This window comes from Mugil cephalus, chromosome 3, assembly GCF_022458985.1.
Source record: "Mugil cephalus isolate CIBA_MC_2020 chromosome 3, CIBA_Mcephalus_1.1, whole genome shotgun sequence".
Lineage (NCBI taxonomy): Eukaryota > Metazoa > Chordata > Actinopteri > Mugiliformes > Mugilidae > Mugil > Mugil cephalus.
In genome coordinates this window covers 27,225,334-27,246,628 of record NC_061772.1, presented here as the reverse complement: position 1 = coordinate 27,246,628, position 21,295 = coordinate 27,225,334, and the positions used below count along the sequence as shown (strand labels likewise).

General features: G+C 41.1%; 1 protein-coding gene and 1 long non-coding RNA gene across 2 annotated transcripts; both read right to left on the bottom strand.

The window, feature by feature from the left end:
• Positions 1 to 1,186: 1,186 nt before the first annotated feature.
• On the bottom strand, positions 1,187 to 19,969 carry slc22a31 (solute carrier family 22 member 31). The gene is made up of 9 exons (XM_047581558.1): positions 19,490 to 19,969; positions 14,576 to 14,679; positions 14,309 to 14,463; positions 8,330 to 8,498; positions 7,675 to 7,820; positions 6,528 to 6,636; positions 6,227 to 6,441; positions 4,599 to 4,710; positions 1,187 to 3,681 (listed from the first exon to the last, which is right to left on the bottom strand). The coding sequence occupies exons 1-9, from the start codon at positions 19,922 to 19,924 to the stop codon at positions 3,240 to 3,242; spliced, it is 1,887 nt and encodes a 628-aa protein (XP_047437514.1). The 5' UTR covers positions 19,925 to 19,969; the 3' UTR covers positions 1,187 to 3,239.
• On the bottom strand, positions 17,933 to 19,388 carry LOC125005908. Its single transcript, XR_007112509.1, has 2 exons — positions 18,675 to 19,388; positions 17,933 to 18,524 (listed from the first exon to the last, which is right to left on the bottom strand). It is a non-coding gene; the product is annotated as an uncharacterized LOC125005908 (long non-coding RNA).
• Positions 19,970 to 21,295: the final 1,326 nt, after the last annotated feature.

Genomic DNA, 21,295 nt, shown 5'->3' with positions numbered 1-21,295 from the left:
CGAAATACAATTTTGAGAGTAAAGTCGAAATACAATTTTGAGAGTAAAGTCGAAATACAATTTTGAGAGTAAAGTCGAAATACAATTTTGAGAGTAAAGTCGAAATACAATTTTGAGAGTAAAGTCGAAATACAATTTTGAGAGTAAAGTCGAAATACAATTTTGAGAGTAAAGTCGAAATACAATTTTGAGAGTAAAGTCGAAATACAATTTTGAGAGTAAAGTCGAAATACAATTTTGAGAGTAAAGTCGAAATACAATTTTGAGAGTAAAGTCGAAATACAATTTTGAGAGTAAAGTCGAAATACAATTTTGAGAGTAAAGTCGAAATACAATTTTGAGAGTAAAGTCGAAATACAATTTTGAGAGTAAAGTCGAAATACAATTTTGAGAGTAAAGTCGAAATACAATTTTGAGAGTAAAGTCGAAATACAATTTTGAGAGTAAAGTCGAAATACAATTTTGAGAGTAAAGTCGAAATACAATTTTGAGAGTAAAGTCGAAATACAATTTTGAGAGTAAAGTCGAAATACAATTTTGAGAGTAAAGTCGAAATACAATTTTGAGAGTAAAGTCGAAATACAATTTTGAGAGTAAAGTCGAAATACAATTTTGAGAGTAAAGTCGAAATACAATTTTGAGAGTAAAGTCGAAATACAATTTTGAGAGTAAAGTCGAAATACAATTTTGAGAGTAAAGTCGAAATACAATTTTGAGAGTAAAGTCGAAAATGTCAATAAAGTTGACCTTCAAACCGCTGGTGCTCCACGGAAAAGTTTTGAAGCCTCATTAATAATCAATATTAAGAATATAAAATTATTTTTTCAGCAATATTGCTGATATATTATAGTGGAACTATTGCATGTCAACAGTGATGTGGATATTGTGAACTCCAAGACTCAGGAGCGTGTCCCTGTCCACCCATAGAGTCCTGAAGCCGCATGCAGCCAGGTCTCTGCAAAACACAAACAGTGCTCATGGTTCACTCCCTGTGAGTCCCAACACAGTTTATCCATCCTGCCAAAGACCTCACGTATTTCGACTTTATTCTCGACTTTTTTTCTCAAAGTACAGAATGACAAAAAAAAACTACCTCCTCTTTTTTTTTTTCCTCATGGGTGGCCCTAATACTCTTCTGTACTTTTGACCCGTAGTCATCCAGTTTTTTTTTGTTTTTTTTAAACTCACTCCGTTCGCTCACCCTGTGCTGTCTTTTTTCTTATTTGTCTTCTCTGTTCTTGTAAAGCATAATTGGGTGTCATAAAAGGTGCTATATAAATCTGTTCTAAATCTCTCATTGTTATTGTTGGAATTTACTGACATTTGTATTATAATTATGTAATGTGGAGCCAGGCGGTATCGTTAGATCGTCATTCAACACCTTGAATCATCAAAAATAAAAAATGCGTTAAAGAAAAGTTTCCTGGACACTGCGACAACGTGAAAACGATTCCAGAGAGGGTTTATGGAGTTTATAGAGTTGCATGACCAGCACATTTCTGGAGTAGAGAACATAATGTACAAGCTCAACCTCTCCACGCTACATTAACTCTGACAGAAATATTTATTGGAACGAATCCAGTCGTACGATGCGCACAAGATCTAGGAGAATAAGCAAGATAAGAAAAGCCTTTTTTTTTTTATCTAAGATCAGATCGGGACTTGTGATATAAATAAACATAACAGCAAAGACACATGGCACAATAATGATCATGTACAAGTTCAGTTTATTAAAACCTGAGTCAGAGTTTCAACTCGTTTTGCTGTTATATCCCAACAAAAACTGTGACAAGAGGCAGAATGTTGACGCATTCTACGACAGAGTTTGTTCTCAATGCTTGAATAAAGGAACTAATAACAGAGAAAGCTGCATTCACATCTGAAAACACGTCTCCCTTGAAAACAGTGTGGCTGGTTTGTCACAGGGGAGCATTTGTATGGAAATGGTACCACCTAGTGTTCAGAACAAGGCATTACACACTCCAAAAAACAGCTGATTTGAATGTTTTGAATTGCTATACAACTAAATATATTTAATTTAGATTGGTGAATTGAATCATACCGAGAGACAAACACATAGACGTTCAAAAAAAAACAACAAAAAAAACATGAATACAACATACGGTTTGACCTCTGATTAACACATAAACACTTTTGTTTGCAACATATAAACAGTAAACCATTACACAGTGTCACCACTTGAAGGCTGAAGTCACATTTTCACACAGAAATCACAATATTATTCCAGTAACAGTGTAGAAGGATTCAGTATTTAGAGGCTTTATGGGAAATAAAGAAACATTAAATAATAAAAAAGAATTAAAAAAAAAGATGTATTTAATGCCCTTCAGTTAAGGTTGGTCTAAAGCATTCAAGCATTGAAACCACAGTAGTGGGACTCCACAAATGAAAGGAAAACTGAATTTAAACAACACTAATAATCGACTGGACAGAATTCACCATCTTTTAGTTGTATTATTTTCTTTTTCACAGGTCGCGTCACACTAAATATTAGTAAGTGAATAAGTGGTTAGTGGCACAGGAGATGGAAATAAAGGACTCATGCAATCTCTTTCACATGAATAGAGATGCATGTGTGTTTTTTCCTATATGTTAGCTTTAACAATTAAAGAATGATATTCAGTGACTGGTGCATCATGTAGCGCCCTCTCGTGTGCTTCACAAAAAACACTTTTGAACCTTGTTTTGTGCGTTCCTAGTGATCCCCGGGCTCCTATCAGCACCGACACACAGCTGGTGAATCAGACTCCGCGACGACGCAAAGAAAATTCCTCGCGCTGCTGATAAACGAACAATGTGCTGCTGCTCATGTGATCAGCAGACTGACTGACTGACTAACGAGAGCTCCTCTGGTGAAGCTGACCGTCCCTTTCAAAAGATATGCGCCACACAACACCATGTTTTCGTTCAGCAGGAACTTCTTTAGCCTTCACGCAGGTTTGAATGAGGAGAAATGAGAAGAAAGAACGAAGTTAAGCTAAAGAAGACCACCGTTCTCTGGGGCTTTTACCTGAATCCACGCGGGTTAACGCCCCTGTACAGTAGATGGAGCCGTCAGCTCTAAAGTGCATCACATCCCAGCTGAGGTCAGTTCTCTTCAGTTGAGTTATGGACAGTTACTAAGGGAAAACTTCTGTATGAAGGATGTTATGAAGGAGGTATGTGTAGGAGGAGGTGGGATAATCCAAGTCTGTACAGAGGAGCGGAGGGGGGGTATGTTAGGATGTCTCCCTCCGCATCTCATCCTCACGTTCCTGCGTTTCATTTTCTGACAGCAGAGGGGGGTGGGTTGGCACGGCGATCCTATACGGCAGGTTATCTTTAGTCAACATCTTCCTGGTGGCGGAGACCAGGCGGGAGTAGTTGTCGGGGTTGTACTCGGACAGCGGCGGCCGCGTGCACAGCAGGGGCAGGTTGTCTCTGTCGGGCCGGGACAGGAAGAGGGGCGGCCGCCGCTGGCACTCGCCGTCCTTCATGGAGTCCGGGAGCGGCTTGCGCTTGCTCTCGGGCAGCAGCATGATGGACAGGACGGACAGGACGGCGAAGGAGGCGAAGATGACGTGGTGGAGGAAGTAGCCGCTGTTGTTCTGGAGCTCCATCAGGGAGGAGGCGGCCATGCCGATGCAGCCGGACGCCAGCACCAGGCCGAGGCATCCACCTCTGGAAGAGACAGAGAGGGCAGGAAAGAGACGTTTGAATAGAACAGAATAGAATAACCTTTATTATCATTACACAGGGTATGCATGTGACGTCACAGCAAGCGGAAGTCTCCATGGTTACGGCCGCTGAGTGGCAAAAAGTGAGAGTTGAACATTTAGTTTGAATCACAGGCTTTAATAGCGACTAAATTGTCAAATTAATTTGAAAAAAAAAGCTGTTGTGCGACTGACTGAACGATTTTAAAAGCAGTCAGAGATATATTTTTTACAGATATCAGCCAAAGAAAGGAGAAGTAAATGGATCATGGCGTAGTTGCTATCGTAACCGACAGTAACTATTTCAATTCCAACAGTAAATAACAATAAACGGAATATTTTTGATCACTTCTCGTCATCTTTTTAACGTCCGGTCAGACGCTACAGTATTTTACGGCTAACGTTGCTTCTCGGTAATTTCGCTACATTTATCAGAACTGAAATAACCAAAAACTAACTGAAGCTGAGACTAATCTTCTTTTCCAAATCCACACTAGTTCGTATGAATCATTGTCGAGTCGAAATGTTCTTAATTTGATCTGATAATCTACACTTTTCCCAGTCTCGCTGTATTTACTGATACATGCCACCATGTATTTCCCACACAAGGGGGCGTGGCCGCAGACGGCAGTGACGTCAGTGCATAACCTCATTAAACAAAAGTGCATAAAAACACAAGTATTTATTATATATATTTTCAAGCTAAAGTTACAACACTAATTATATAACTATATATTGTAGCAACAGTGGTAAAAATGTAAACATGTATTGTGAAAAGTTTTTTTTTTTTTAATTTAAGAAAAGACAGAAGTAAAACTTCATAGAAAAAAAAGGCTAAATTATTTATTTGTTAAAATAGAGAAAAAGAACAGAGACACTTACCGGACTACAGTCGGCATCACCTCACAGGCGAAGAAGACGCTGAGCATAGCGAGAGCCTGAGAGAAGAGCAAACCTACGATTGAGAGCACCAACACCAGGCCGCCTTGAAGATCTGAAACACACATGGAAGATAACTGTCATTAACTGGGCACAAATAAGAACTTCACACACTGATGTGAATAATATTATTTATAAGCATATCCATTTATTTACTGAACACTGCTTTTTGTTTTTAAAAATGAATATAGATATTGACAATAATGTTATCTTATATTAGGCATTTTTAATGCATGGAAAGAACTTGATTAAAATTAATGACCAAAAGATTCTGAGTCTTAATCTTTGTCTGAGTCTATGCTCATTAGTCTTAGTCACATTTTGGTCTTTTTTTTAATATTTCATAATTAATTAAATTAAATTATTACATTTAGTCAATCTGCCACTAACAACATTAGTTTTGGCAGCGAGTTTGTAGGTCGTCTTTTGCCCAAAACTGAAAATGTATTATCTGAAACTTAAATCAGATAAATTAAAGTGCAATAAACACAGAAGTTTTAAAAGTAGTACGATGGTTGAACACATACTCCTGAGATAATTTTTCTGCCAGCGCATCAGAGAGAAGAGAACTCATAAACTATTCTTGAGATGTTTCAATTACAAATATAATGATGTAAAACCATTAATGGTGAACGCATTTTGAAGCGAAATAACCTTTCAGATCTTAAACATTAATTTCAGGCTTCAGACTTGAATGTTTTACTGCATTTGTTTGACTTTGCACTTAAATGCAAGAAGGATTTGCTGAAAGGCATTAACCTCATTTTGTGCAAAACAGTAACTAGAAAGTACTTAAAATAGACTTAGATTTAGCTTCATAGTTAGCTTATTGATCCTTGTGCAATTCCATACTTTTTCCAGACTTCTTGGTAAAAATAAATAAATAAAATAAAATGTATGGCATTTGAGTAAATAGTTGTGTATCATGCAAATAAATTATGGAATTAATCTTTTCATTATACTGAATATATATATGGTTATGTCAACAAATCATTTCCAGAAGATTAAAGGTACGTAATGTAGCTCAAGACCAAACCCAGATTAATTCAGTGCAGGTGTTTTTCTTTACTGTAAGTTGCACATGAATCATCCATTAATGACCATCTATATAGTTCACTGTGTGCTCTCACACAAACATTTTAACTGTGCTGCCAAGCGTTTAAAAACAAACAAAAAAACAAACAGATGAATTTCTATTTTTTTTTTTTAGATATTTGTAATTTTATGTTTTAGAAAACTGAACAGTGGTAACTGTCTTGTAAAACATGTATATTTTTTTTCCACACACTAGTTTTCATTTTCCATACTTTTCCAGAACCTGGAAATTTATAAAATCAGATTCTATACTTTTCCATACTTGCGTAGGAACCCTGTAAATATCAGAGAGTGATGCTGTGTTTTTCCATCTAATCTTTATACAGTTTTGCTCGGCTACAGTCAACTGCTGAGATTTATTCCATTACAGATTTATTATTGCTGATGATCAGAACCTGTAGACATTCTGAATGTCCAATATTCAAATAACATCGTATCATATCAAGTAACATTCAAAAAAAAATGCTGTAACGTACACTGAGTGAGGGCCAGCAGCAGCAGCGACGACAGCCCGGTGATGATGGCGGAGAGCAGCAGCATCCCGCGCCGACCGAAGTGATTGACCGACAGGCAGATGAAGACGCAGGCCACGGCTCCCATCACCACCCGCAGGAAGTAGCTGAAGTAGAAGTTGGTGGAGTAATGGTGCAGGTTTCTGGTGAAGCAGTACTGGATTCCTGTTCCAATGAACCTGGAGGACACACAGAGTTTCACTTTTAGCCATGAGATGGAAATGTCAGCGAGGGGGCAGGATGTTTGCGGAGGGTTAAAACTCACAGGGTGAAGCTGAGGATGAGGCAGTTCTTCCAGATGACACGAGTCCGACGCAGCTCCAGAACCGAGTAGTAACTCGGGCCACAGTCTTCTATGTAGGCAGAATCTATGTCTACAAACAGAAACAAAAAACACGCAGGATGTCAACGAAAGAGTTCGAATCTGTTTCCTGTGTGGAATCATGACAATGAAAGTAGAATCCAAATAAAAAAACAGAGAAGAAGAAGAAAAGTCATGTTTTTGTTCTGTTAATGTTAAGAAAGAAATAAGAGACAAAATATGTAAAATATACAAAGAATATATACTAAGATTTAATTAACAAAGGAACTGAAGTGAGTGTCTTTCGGTTTGGCTAGTTGGATGAAGATGCTTCACATTTTACAGATCAAGCAGTATACACCGATCAGCCACAACATTATGACCACTGACAGGAGAAGTAAAAATCATTTTGTGACAATTCAATGTTCTCCTCAATGTTCATTCATGTGGATGTTACTTAGTCATTTAGCACCCGTGGGATGATCCACAGAGGCCCCTCTCCCCTCAACTCTGGGGCCCAAAGACCCCCCCTCAACTAACAACATCCTGTCTCCAGACACCACAGGACACCCTCAGAAGGTCCATGTCTATTCTCTGATGAGTCACCACTGTTTTGGGGGGACAAGAGGAGACCTACACAATATTATAACGGTGGTCATAATGTTGTGGCTGATTGGTGTAATCAATAATAATAATAATAATTAAAAAAAAAAAGATAATTAGCCTAAGTTTAACAATCTAATAAGAAAGTGTTCTGATGACATCAAGACTTTTACATATGAAATATTTCCTGATCACAAACTACATAATGTTATGTAACTTGATAAGTACTGTATGTTTCCACAGATATTGTTTAAGTATTTTTCAATGTGTTTACAATGTGTTGGTTATAAGGGAAATGAGGTGATCTTTATGCCAAGAAACATTATATTACTGATCTACTGTTGCTTTACAATAAAAATATTTGAATGTTATGATGATATTTGTTTGATTTGTTACGTTGTCTTATTGATTAAAAACAGTATAGGATTTTTACCGTTATTTTTTATTTTATTTTCTTATGAAAGAGTTTCATCACTGCAGTTTGTTTCTGTGTGTGTCAGTTGTGTACCTGACAGCAGGGTTTCACCGGGGTAGAGATCATCTTGCAGACAAACACCATTTCTGGTGGAGAATTCCTGGAGGCTCCTCTTCACCTGAGGAATCTGCTCCGTGGCGAGCAGCCAGCGAGGAGACTCGGGAAACACTGACGCACAGCTGAGGAAAACAAGCCACTGTTATCACGTCTCGGAGAGATAAAAAAAGACTCGTGCATTCCTTTTAATGTCGACAGAGAGGGGGAATCAATGCACGAAAACCAATGACGCCCAGTACGTTCAATTCATTCTTTAGGTTCCTCGTGATCAAAATGAACTAGAAAACCAACAGACTTCTCAGGCTTCTTGTGAAGCTCCTACTTGTGAATGTTGTTAATTAGGAGCGTCTGTGGGAGTGATAACTGCTTTGTGTGGCCTCGTTAATCAGGTCCCTCATGCAGAAGCAAGTTAGATTTTTAATGATTAATTAAACTAACACAGAATTTACCGGGTAGGATTTTATTTATTTAAATATCTGTTTAAATATGAGTTAAGCTGCATCACTTTGGTAAAAGTATTTGTTCCAGACTGCTTATATAACACAGCATATCAAATAAAGCCATAACAACAGGCTGGTACACGGACACGCGTAGACCCCCCCGCGCCCCCAAATAATCCGATGTGACTCACCACCAATAGGAAAGCAGCAGAAGCAACGGCAAAGTGGCCACGGCCTGGAGGACGGGCCAATCGCGGCACAGGACAGCCATGCCCGGCAACAGCAGCTCAGCGAACACGCCGAAGACGCCGCTGACCATGGCAACCATGAGGCGGTGGGGAGGGTCACACAGCTCCAGCCCTGAGAGAAAGATGGTGAAAAAACAAAATGAGGAAAAGCAGCTGATGGCAACACAAACGCATCTGCACATTAAGATGAATGTGTTTCCTCTCACGGGCACCGGTGGCCGTATAGGTGGTTACTAATGCAGATGAAAACCTGCACGTGTCATCCATATATAAATATAAAATTTGGGGCGTTTATAAAAATTTCACTGCACTTTCTGATTTCTAAGAGAAATAGTGACAGGACAGAAAATAAGATATGATAAAAAAACATAAATTGATAGGTCAGTGAGACTAAAACCCCTCTAGCCTCTAGAGATTTATATAAAGAGATGGAACAGGAGAGGAAACATCGACTGGTTCCACATTTAAAGAGGAGTTAAAGGTTTGTTGGAGTTTCATTTTAGAGAAATTTAGAGACATCAGATCTAAATGACCTAGAAATCGCATGCTCAGACTTAGACTTTAATGAACCATGAGGGAAATTACTTGGTCACAGTAACACTTTTTAAAAAAACACAAGTAAAAAGAAATAAGATCAGATTAAAGTAAAATAAAAAAAGAAATATTATCTAGTAAAAAACAGACAGAAAACAGAAAACAACCCCTTCACAGTATGTTTTCTGAGGGGCGGAGCTTAGCTGGAGGCAGAAGAGGAGATAAGTTAAAGGAGGCGGGTGTCACTCTGTTCGTCCCAAGTGAACGGTCACTCTGCTTTGAATAACACATTTTTGATTTGCAAATACACCGATAGTGTTTTACTGGTGCTTTTATTGCTGTGTGACTCACGCCTTCCCATGTAGCTCATTGCTTTAGCTGACCCTCGAGGCATTTAGGGAAATTCTGACAAGTGTAGCTACAGAAAATAAGGTTTGTTCCATTCAGTGCGGTTCCTCAAAGTCGGCTCCAAATATACCACAGACCTTGATGTTAAAAATGCCTAAAAATAACAATAACAAGGCTTAAAGGGACGGCAGCGGGAGGCTGTTCTGAGCAACAACTGGGCGTCCTCTCAGGTCGCTAGCTGCCATCTGCCTCCTTATGACTATTCTTTAATTAGTCAGAAAGGATTCTGGGATTTCCAAGATCAAAACCGCTCTTCAGAAAGACTGTGGGTGACATTACAGAAGTTTCGTTCAGTTTTATGTCAGGTCAGTGGATGGGGTTGGGTGGTATAATGGTTCGTATCAATTACGGGTATTTTTTTATGTGATTTTTTAATATACCATTTTAATACACAGCGTTCGGAACGCTGTACCACGAGACACAGTTTTTTTATTTTTTTTGTTTTGTTTTGTTATTTTTTTGGGTGACCAGACATCCCCGATTTCTCGGGACAGTCCCCGTTTTGGATGACCTGTCCCCCGACTAAAGGTGTCCCGGAAAAAGTTCCCAATTTTACCTTTTTATGAATGAGAAAAAAAATGTTGAGTGCAGACTTCAATTATTACGGTAGCCGGTCGTGCTACTATTAATATCACAGACATAGCAGTTTAAATATGTTTAAATATGAATAAATATGTCAAAATACATTAAATCATAATTGTTGCTGTTTCTTCATTTCATCCTGATAACATTTAATTCTTTCTTTCTTTTCTTTTTTCAATCTCTGAACTATAAATGTCCCCAGACTTTCACATTAGCAGTCAGTTCTAACATGGAAACCTGTTTTACTACCAGTGTGGGATTATTCTACAACATTTACTCATCGTCACAGTAAAAAAGTCCATCTTTAGTCAGTCTGCTGCACTAATTCCTCTCTCAACAAGTAGAAAATAGTTGTGAACACGTGATTATGCATGAAAAAATATAAAAATACCGTGATATTCATTTTTGTACATACAAGTACCGTATTCTGCGTACTGTCTAAGAACTATGTAGCCTCAGGTATTGACGTAAACTTGTTTTGGAGGGTGCTAAGCTGTGCATGTCTCTGCGGATCTTTAAACCCCCCCCCCCCGGTGAATGTGTGTGTAATGAGGAGCTCCCTTCCTGCCCACTTCCTCGCCTTCAGTCCTGTCCTGCTATTGTTTTCTCTTCTCCGTGATCGTGCAGTCCTGGTACAACATCATGAGAGACCCCCACTCCCACTCCCACTCCTACTCCTACTACCCCCCTCCCTCCCTCCCTCCCTCCCCCCCTCCCTCTCCCCCTCAGGCCGTCGTCCCACGCCCAGCTAAAACATGAGCAGGAAAATAAATCAAATCTGGACTCAATCTAAACCTGACCTCGCAGGAATGTGGGAGTACGACCATATGTCAAAAACAACAGGAAAAAGTGCGTGTGTTCACCTCCTCCCTCCTATTTTTTTAGATTCTAAGTGTGTTGATGTTATGTCACAAATTGTCCTGCAGAAGACAGAGGAGCTAAGATTTATCACAGAGGAGTGGCACCATCTCAGCTGTTTCTACAAGTCTGATGTCAGTCAGTTGCCTTCACACTGCAGTTGGTCACTGGTTGTAACATCTCCTCTAGTTACAAGTTTTCGTTTCAGCTTCAAACATTCAGCCCTAGTTAGAAATGAGCAGAGAGCAGATCATGTTTTCCCATCTCTAAATTATTGGAGGATATTCCAGCTGTCATTAGATGAGAGGTGGGGCACACCATCGCAGAGAGAATTTATATGTTTTTTAAGCTTGAACATTACCATTACCTTTCTAATCATAGGGGTTGTATTAGGAAAAATAAATCCAGAAATAAATCATATTTTCATCTCCATTTCCACTCGCACACAAAATCAAACTAACAAATGGTCTTCTTTACAGTTTGAGCCGAACAAAACCGAAACCAAAACTTAAAAAACAAAACAAAACAAATATTCAGAAGTTATGAGTCCTGACGTATTTATTTAATCGTTCATTTTGCATCCACATGTGTTCTGATTGTGATTAACTGTGTCGCCTGCCTTCCTTAATTCACACGACTTTTTCCACAGGAGTCACTTTGACACGTCTCAACATATGTTGGAACATATGTTATTCTGAAGGCGCAGGAGACACTCGAGAGTCACTATTTATAGCATCGAGGCCACCTGTGCTTTTCCTCCTGGGACAAAGTCGAACTCTCTGCTGTGAGGAGAGTTGTGCGTTTACAGAAAGGCCCTGTGATAAAAAGTAATATGACGGAGCCTCTAATGTCTCCTCTCTATTTTAGTCTTAGTCACATTTTAAGGCAGTAACTTCATGTAGCGTGAAACAGCAACTTGTAAAGTAGGTAGATGAGACAGTTGGATTACTCATCGTGATGGAGGCGGATTTAGCTTTAACGTCTCATCTTAGTCACAGACAAAACAGCTGTTGAATAGATGTCGTGGGCGGTTGTGATGTTGTGACTTGTGCGACTTGCTAAGAGTCTGTCGGGGTCTGTTCAGTCCAAAATGAGAGACAAAGGACAGAACGATGTTGCCCAAATTAAAGCTGTGACCGTAGCATCGCCTCCAAGGTCAACCATGAATACGCCACAACATTATGACCATTGACAGGACAATTCAGTGATCTACATTCATTCGTGTGGATGTTCCTCAGACATGTAGCACCCACCTAGACCAGACCAGACCAGACAACCCCACCTCATAACAATGACACTCCTTAATGGCACCACAGGACACGCTGAGAAGACCCATGTTCATTCTCTGATGAGTCCGGTTTTTAGGCAGAAGGGAGACCTACATAATATTAGGAAGGTGGTCATAATGTTACGCCCTGTGTTCTCTGCATCTATTTGCCCAGTTATGTAATTAAATTACTCTTCATCTAATCAGAGACTGAATGATGGACACTGATTAAATACAATGTCTGAATGTTATTTGGTTACGTTTATCTCCAGTGTTTCCTTCCAACATATAAAGTTAATTATTTTAAAAATGATCTAAATGACGTAGGAACGAACGTAAAACAGTTAAATTTAGTATAAAGCTTTTTGTTTTTCTCCAGGTATAAAAACCTTCATTAATTCTGTCTGGACAAACAGGAAGTAAGAGGTACACGTGAATCTAATTGGTTCCCAGAGACACGGACGGCGTTTAGCTCCAGGTCGTGACTTTCATACGTCGGCAGTAAACGCATCAAGTCCGACTTCAGCTGCCTGAAATAAAGATAAGATGGAAACGCAGAGATAGGCGGGATTTCTAATCTGCTTCTGTCCGAGCTCAATGGGACTCTCTTATCTGGGTCCGATAAGATAGTTAGCAAGGCGGGCAGATATATGCCGGTGCTTATTATTCTGCTTTTATCCCACAGCCTGCACGTTGTTTGTGTTTACTGAGTAAAGCATTGAGGCATGTTCACTGTGGGACAGCGTTACGTTCAACACCGAGAATCACAAGCTCGGACTTAATTACGTTAGAGTTATGCAACCTCTCAGGAAACGATTATGTCACTGTACTATGTGTTTAGACAATTACAAGTATTTTATTTAGAAGCAGTGGAAATGGACGTAAAGGTTGACGACACTCAGCTTTAATTACAACAAACTACTAAAAATGAACGTTTATTATTTTAGTTTCATTTGTCCAATACTCAAAACAGAAGGTGGTGCAAATTTATGGTTCTGATAGTTAAAACCAGTTATGACCACCTCCTTAATACTGTGGACATGAATGGACATGGGTGGGGTCTTTGGGTCCTTGTGCTTGAGGGCAAAACATGTTCCACCATCTGGATGTCTGAGTCGCCTCCTCTGAGGTGACAAACGCAGCCCAAGTGGTAACGCTACATCTGGGAAACCTGAAATCACTCGTCGTGCTCATGAACTCGAACCAGTTCGAGTCTCGCGGTTTAAACGCTGTCATCTTTCACGTGGACGCGACAGTTCCTGGGAACTTGTCGCCGCCTGCGACTGTTTGCACTCAATGTAATTTGACTTCGGAGTCAGGTGAAGCTAAACCAAACAGTACAAAGTGTTTTTAGGTCCCGAGTGCCAATTAATTTCAGCTGAATATAGAAACAGAAGTTTAAAACAGAACAGGAATCCTTGTAGGGGGAAAAACTGGAAGGGTGGGGTATAAAATGAGCAGTGTGGTTCATGTGACTCATCAGAAAACGGATATGTGTCTTCTTGGGGGGGTCCTGTGGTGCCATCAAGGAGTGTCATTGCTATGGGGGTGTCTGGTCTGGCTCTAGGTGGGTGCTAAATGTCTAAGTAACATCCACATGAACGAATGCCAGGTCCAACAGTTTCCCAGCAGAACACTGACTTGTCACAAGATGGTCGATGTTATTTACTTCTCCTGTCAGTGGTGTTAATGTTATGGCTGATTGGTGTATTCTTGATTTTACTTTATGTCCCAGAACAAATTTGTACTTTGTTTTAAATCGGTTTTACAAAACTGTTTCAGGTTTTGTCGCGTGAAGTCAAAAGTTGCACGAATGTCAAAACGTTTTGTGCGGTTTTAATGTTGTGGCTGATCGACATATTTCTGTCAAACCTTGCAAAATTAAAGCTAAAAAAATTTGTTATTACGTCTGTTTCAGTTTCAGGTTGTATCATCAGAGTCTGGCTGCGACTGCAGAATAAAAGACGTGTGGCGTTTAGGGACTTTCCTCCAGTGACCGAGCACCGAGGCTTGAATAGGGAGTGAAACTAACTGGACAGTACAGTGGTGACCGTGTGTCACTCATTATTTTCCCTCTGGTCTCTCATTCTGATTACAATTTTTTTAAATCACATTTGTGTTGCTGCTTTATACTTCTTTTTTTTTGTTGCTTAAACAACAACAACCGAGTGAAGAATCCAAAGCTGTTACATAAACACGTGAGCGGCTCATAGCGAAGACCCAGAGGTAACCTACAGACACACATTACTCAATAAGGCTGCGGGGAAACTTACTGGCAACGTACGAGGACACAAACACTCCGGCGAGCATGGCGCCTTGAGAGAAACGCAGCAGCAGGAACACGACGGCGCTGCTGGACAAACACAGGGCCACTCCAAACAGACTGGACAGACTGATGGAGACGAGGAAGGCTCTGCGCCGGCCCAGCCTGCGAACACACGCACAACTTTTATTTTTGCAGCACATTTAATTTTATCGATCAAAAGGTCATCAAAACGCTCCGTGGGCTCCAACGTGAAGTCGTGAGAGTCACTGCTCACCAGTCACACAGTGTGCCGAGGAAGACGTATCCCAGGATCCATCCCGTCATGAAGCAGATGTGCTGCACGGGGATTTTCCAGTAGTCGCTGCAGACCAGGTTCCACTACGAAAAGAAGACGAGAAACACACAAAGTCAACTTTCAAAACGATGATACAGTTACCACCAACCAGGAGAGACCGTGTGTGCTTGGTTTAAATGACTGAACACGTGTTCAGACAAACTATTAAAAAGTTTATCATTTCAGTTTAATTTGTCCAACACTCAAAACAGAATACAATAGAACAGAAAAACCTTAATTTGTCCCACAGTGGGGAAATTGCAATTAGCAACAGCGGACTGTGTAAAAGATAAATAAGAAAAACAAAAAGTACTGAAAAGTGTTGAATTGCACACAGATATTGATATAACCGATAAGATTGTACTCAGTACAGAGTAAGTAGTGAAGTGATGACAGCTTTTAAACCTTGTAGGGCTAAATATGTGACTCTGGTTGCTAAAAATGTCATATAAACTGATCAGCCATAACATTATAACCACCTTCAGAGAATGAACACGGGCCCTCTGAGGGTGTCCTGTGGTGTATGGTAACACAATGCTGTTAGTTGATCAGTTAAACTTGATCAGTTTGGGATCTAGTGAATTTGGAGGACAGGTCAACACCTTGTGCTGCTTTTTACATTTGTTTGAGTTGTTCCTAAAGTGTTTTGGTCAGACTACATCGAGGAGTATCATTGCAAAGATCATTGACCATCTTGCTACAAGATGGCCAATGTTATTTACTCTCAGTGGTCATAATGTTGTGGATGATCAGTGTTATGTCACCAAACGTTTCAGTGGAACTACTGTAAATCCCGAGCACTTCTTCTTAACGGCTGAACAGCTGAGACTGAGAAAAGCAACAACGCTCCTTTCATTTCTTTAAGGCCTCGTCCCATTTTCGGCTGTTTGAACCTTTGCAAACTCTGCCAGTTAACTGGCATCAGCTGAAAACCAGCAACTTATCTAAAAGGTGATTATCTCCTGAAAAACACAATGAGATGCAGATGACAGTTTCTGTAAAAAGACGCCGTGCGCAGAGACAAGCGGCGGAGTTAAACGCACAGAGACGTCTCTGTGAGGAGCCAGGAATGTAGATCATGTCGCTCCTAATTGAGTTAAGATGCCTGCTGACAGTGTTATTACATTAGAACAAAGTAGTGCTCAAAGCTGCCAGCAGCTCCACGCCTGCTTAGTACCAGTAGCTGCTAACGTCGTCCTCCTCCTCTTCACTGGCTGCAGCGTTTAGTTACAGTCAGCGTTTTTACACTTCCCTCATGTTTGGGATGAGAGCGTTGAACTTTATGGTATTAAATAAAAACTGACAGCAAAATAAAAGCTTAGCAACAAATCAGAAACACTGTCACTGTCATGTTTCCATATAAAGGTCAAATTTAGGGGTTTGATTTGTTGGTGATGTGGGATAAAATCTGCATGAATGGAGGAACCAGGAAAGGCTAAAGATGGACTCCAAATAATATGATAACATAGATGTGTTGGGGCTAATTCCGGCTAATTTTTAAATGATCAGCTCGATATCAGGCTTCATCCATCTATTGTAGTTTTTTACTTAAGGTCTTACAAGAAACCAAAACCAGTTCCTGCTAACGTAGACGTGGTATAAGAGGAACCAAACTCACGTGGCTAAGCATGTTTGCTGCGTGGAACTGCGTACTCTGGAAAATGAAGTCAGCCGGATGGAGAAATTTGTAAATTATGCAATGACGATGCTTGTTGAGGCGGAAGAAGGAAAAACAAAAAACGCTGAATGTTGTGTTTAAAAGGAGAAAACGTTTCGTGGAGACAAGGTCGAGGAGAAACGTGTTCCTGAAAGGATGAGGGAGTTTGTGGTGTTGCGTGACCAGAACATTTCTGGAGCAGAGAACACAGGGTACGAGCTCCCCCTCTGCACACAACATTAACTTCAACAAAAATACTTACTGGACCGAATCCTGTCGACTCTAAGAGAAGACAAGGAAGACAACAGAATACTTTAGGAATCTACAGGGGAGGAAATTTTATTTATTTAAGGTCAGACGGGGACTCAGATTTGTGGAGGTGATGAATATTACCCCGACAGTATATTACACCTAATTTCCCTTCGGGATGAATAAAGTAATTTATCTATTTATCTATATTAAAAGATCAGTATTGGGGCTAAAATCTTGATTTTTGTTTTTAACAGTGCCGTTCACATTCACTTTGCCTCTTTCCCTCATCACGTCAAGACAAAAACAGAGAACTTTTTTACTGAGCGGACCCCAGGAAGAATAATAAACAACTAATGGGGATCCAAATAAATAAATAGATGAACTTCCCTCCACAATATGTTCTTAATCAGGGGTCTTCAACATTTTTCAGACCAAGGACCCCAAACTGATTAAACCCCCTACCTACTGTATGTGTTCTTTATTAAACTAGTGCTATTGATAAATATATATTATTATTATCATTTTACATTCAATATTAAGCCCTTTAATAAAATATGTTGGATTCATGTTAATGTGTATTTAAAGACATTTAAATTTGTTGGGAAATTAAAAAAATAAATAAAAAATGTCTAATCAACCAAAGATTTTGCCCCCTAGAGGCCATGGACCCCCTGTTGAACACCTATGCCCTGTAGTATGTGTTTAATGTCTTAATGGTTTCAAATTATAATCCTCACACTGTTTACTTTAGCATTAACCCGAATGTGTTCATGTTTAAAAAGTGAAAGGGAAATCCAGACATTTGTAAAACGATCGGCCCGGCTGAGGCCTGATATATTTATTGTCTTTTCTTTTTTTTTTAAAACTTGATCAGGACATCCCCACGTAGGTTCTCCAGCGACATAACAGATTAGAGACACGGCCGGATTCATTTCACACAGCGTGCCAAAGCAAACAGAAACAGCTGCTCCATTACTCATTAGCGCAGGCGGTTCCTTCACCTACTTCAGGCTGGGAAATGATTCTGTACAGGCCTCGAGCAACTCCGGCTCCACCTCGTCTCTCTTTCTCTCTCTCTGTGTGCTCTATACCTATTGACCTTAAAGCCAAACCCTCCTCAGAGGAAACGTATATGCAGCCAGACAAGTTCACCAGAGAACAGAGCTGCAAAACAAGCCGTCGTGATCAGGAAGTCTGAGCCGAAGATCATCAGAGTTGCAGCAGTTTCTTTAAAACTCTGCTTGAAGCAGCAGCTGCAGGTTGTTGTCTACATACGACTAGAAGTTAAGCCTCAGCTAGTAACAGTGGTGGCACTAATCCTTCCCTCACTGAACCACGGCAAGATGACACTGAAACAGTGGAAAACTACCAACAAACGATTCTAAGACTAGATTTCAAAGGTTTATTGTGCTTTTGTTCCTAAGAAAGAAGGAAAGTTGAGAAAACAGCACAATAAAAAGAAGAATAAAAACTAAACGGCCTCCAAATACAGGAGCTTGAGAACCTGCAGCACCTCTGTGCACCACCATCTTGCAAATAAAACAGCCAACTTATTAGATCACAGAGATCATGGGACTTTGCGAGGGGCTTGGGGAAGTCTGGTTCCTCGGGGGGAGACGTTTTGTTTTCGCAGCGGCTGCTTTCATGAGAAAAGAAAAGAGGCCGAACAGTTGTCCTCTGTGCAGCTGGAGCTGGAAAACAAAAACATTGGCCTTCGACAAATCCGAGAAAATTAGAGGAAATGGTTTTAGGAAAGAGGACGTGGCCGGAGACTTGAAAACACACACCTTTTTGTCTCATTAAAGCATCATCACCAGCACTCATTGTGTCATTTTCCCTGCGTGTATGAACTCTCCAGCCAGTGTTTTCCAGCTCTTTCTGCTTCCCTTTGTCCGGAACCCATGACATCATGGGCAGAGGAAGCCGCTGCTGTGGAGGGACGTGTTCGGGGTCTCAGGAAGGAACACGCGAGGTCTCAGACTTCCCAACGCCACCGTTTGTCACGGGAGGAAAAAGCAGGAAAAAAAATAAATAAAAGAGAGAGAGAGGGGCCTCGTCGTTCCCAGTATCTGCTTCCGTGAAGCCGCAGTACGCAGACAATAATCTGACAACAAGCAGAGGAGCAATTACCCATAATGACTTGACCTCCACGCCCTCCAGCTCACTGCTGCTGGTATTTGTTCTAAAACACTGCGTCTTCTAAAGAGATCAAGGTGAGAAAGAAAAAGTCTTGCCGCAGCCTCGTTATCGATGTTTGCAGACCGGGGTGGATCCTCGAGCTGCACGGGAGCAAGGAAACGGAGTGAGAAAAGATAAAAAACAAACTTGCGCTTATTTGCACATGTTCCGCAGCTAGATGTAATCACACGCTGAAAGTAAGCAGATTGCATCCAGACACTGGTTGCAGTTGGCAGACAGACGTATTGGAATGCAACCCCCCCCCCTCACACACACACTACGACCACCGTTTCTTTCCCCTATCGGCCTCAACGCTAAAGTTAAATGCAGATTAATGTGCACGAATCACGCTTCATGTGGAGCAGGGAAGAGTTACTTGTCTACTGCGTGGCTGGAGATGTCACATGTGACCTTGGGAAACTGCGAACAGATGAGTGAGAGTTAAGAAAAAATAAAAAAGATTGTTGCATCAACTACTGTAAGTGCTCAACCAGAGTCAATATTGACTGAAAGGTACGAACAACCCAGTTTAATGGCAGACGGCGGAGATAAAACTGTGAGAAACTAGATCACAACCAGCTCTGCACAACCATCGTGCAGCGAGGCAGAAAAAAAAGAACATTTAATTAGATGAGAAAGTTACACAACCAAGGAAATTCATTAAAGTGGAACTTCTCCTGCTGCTGGATAAAAACCAGTCACATTTGATTCAAAACTTCAAATAAAAAAAAAAAAAAGTTTTTATTTTAAGTTGATCGCTCTCTTACCTCAGTGACAAAGTTGCTCTGGAGCCCCGCTGCGTGGTTGTACTCCCACCCCCTGGTGCAGGAGACCCGCTCCCTGGGCGCGTTTTCGGAGAAGTCCGAGGAGTTGGGGGGGTACCTGAAGAGCTCGCAGTGGCTCAGGCCGGAGCCGTCCACCCAGGGGATGGTGAGGTTGAGGTATCCCTGCCTGGAGAAGTTGCTGAGGAGGAAAGCGGAGGGCAGCAGCGTCGGGTCCGGCTTGCAGTGGTACGAGTCCGGGATCTGAGTGTAGAACACGTCGCTGAACAGATTGAGCATGACGGCGAAGTTGGGGAACCAGCTGAACACGACCACGATCCGGTTGTAGCGCCCGTAGCCGCCGACGTGGGGGAAGATCTTCGTCTCATAATCCATCTGGAGACGAGAGCTCGGCGCCGCTGCCGTCGGTCCTGAGGCCATTACGCAGTGAGTGCGCACAGCACGCGCTCCGCGGCGGTGGTGGAGCAGCAGCCAGCAGGTAGGCGTGAGAGGAGGGGAGGTGGGCGGGGACTGAGGGGGGTTCGTGGGGATCGACCTGTGACACACCTGCTCGTGATGACCCAAACTATTTGAGATGGTGAGTCACAATCTGTTCAGTCAGACGTTTGGGAAAACCAGAGTTAGTTTGGAGCCAAACATTCAGGTCCTTGTAATGAAAACATATTACATTTTATATAACCACATGTTTGATTTTTATTGAATCGTATATATACATGGATCAGCCACAACATTAAAACCACTGACAGGAGAAGTGAACAACATTAACCATCTTGGGGCAATTCAGTGTTCTACTGGGAAACTTTTGGACCTGACATTCATTTGTGTGGATGTTACTTGATGCAGCACCCACCTAGACCAGACCAGACACCCCCACCTCATAATATTGACACATGTGTACCTGTGCCAGTCCAACACAGGCACACACAAAAACATGAAGAACAGTGTTGACCGGCCTCCAATTTCACTAGATGCCAAACTGATCAAATATCAGTGGGATGTCCCCCACATCAACATCCTGTTATTAGACCCCATAGGACGCCCCCAGAAAACCTATGTCCATTCTCTGATGAGTCACAGCTATTTTGGAGGCAACGAGGGGGACTTACACTATAATAAGTGGGTGGTCGTAATGTTACACGTGATCTAAAAACACTTTTTGTTTTAGTTTCAGTCAAGTTAAAGTGGAAACCATCAGTCACATGAACCTGATGTGTTCAGGTGATGGATGTCAGCGTACGATCCTCATGACTCAGACTGGTTTGTGTTTCCTGTTTCTGAGCAGACGTATGATTTCACATTATCCACTTGGACTGTGCGTGTCAGAGGGGTTCGTGTCAGACGTTCAGATTGTGAAACGTTGTTTTTGCTCACACTACAGACCAGACACCTCTTCCTCCTCCTGCTGCTGTCAATAGAAACTTGTCCCCTGGACTTTGCGAGACATAATCTGATGAGGCTTTTGTTTTTCTTTAGACTTTCTTACAGCTCTTGTACAGGATCATGGGATGGTTCTAGTTCTTCAAACTCCAGGGTTAAGGTGATGGTGTCTAAATAACATGAGAAGAGCTTTGCAGTCAGTTTTATTCCCTTCTCTGTGTGGTTTTAATGTTGTGGCTGATCAGTCTGTGTATGTGTTTCTTCGTGGATTGAGGTGTGTGGGATTTAGTGACATCTAGTGGTGAGAAGTAAAACTGCACCCAACTGGATTCTCCTCCTCCTCGTCCAAACCTGTAAACCAGAGATGTCAGACTGGTTTTTGTCAGAGGTCACATCCGGCTCAGTTAGATTTTA

Excerpts from the sequence above, each read along its gene's own strand:
- slc22a31 (XM_047581558.1), bottom strand. The coding sequence starts at position 19,924 with ATGGCCTCAGGACCGACGGCAGCGGCGCCGAGCTCTCGTCTCCAGATG. Across the intron at positions 14,464-14,575 it reads CTCGGCACACTGTGTGACTG|GCTGGGCCGGCGCAGAGCCT; the intron begins GTGAGCAGTGAC and ends GTGTGTTCGCAG. Across the intron at positions 3,682-4,598 it reads GTGATGCCGACTGTAGTCCG|AGGTGGATGCCTCGGCCTGG; the intron begins GTAAGTGTCTCT and ends TGTCTCTTCCAG.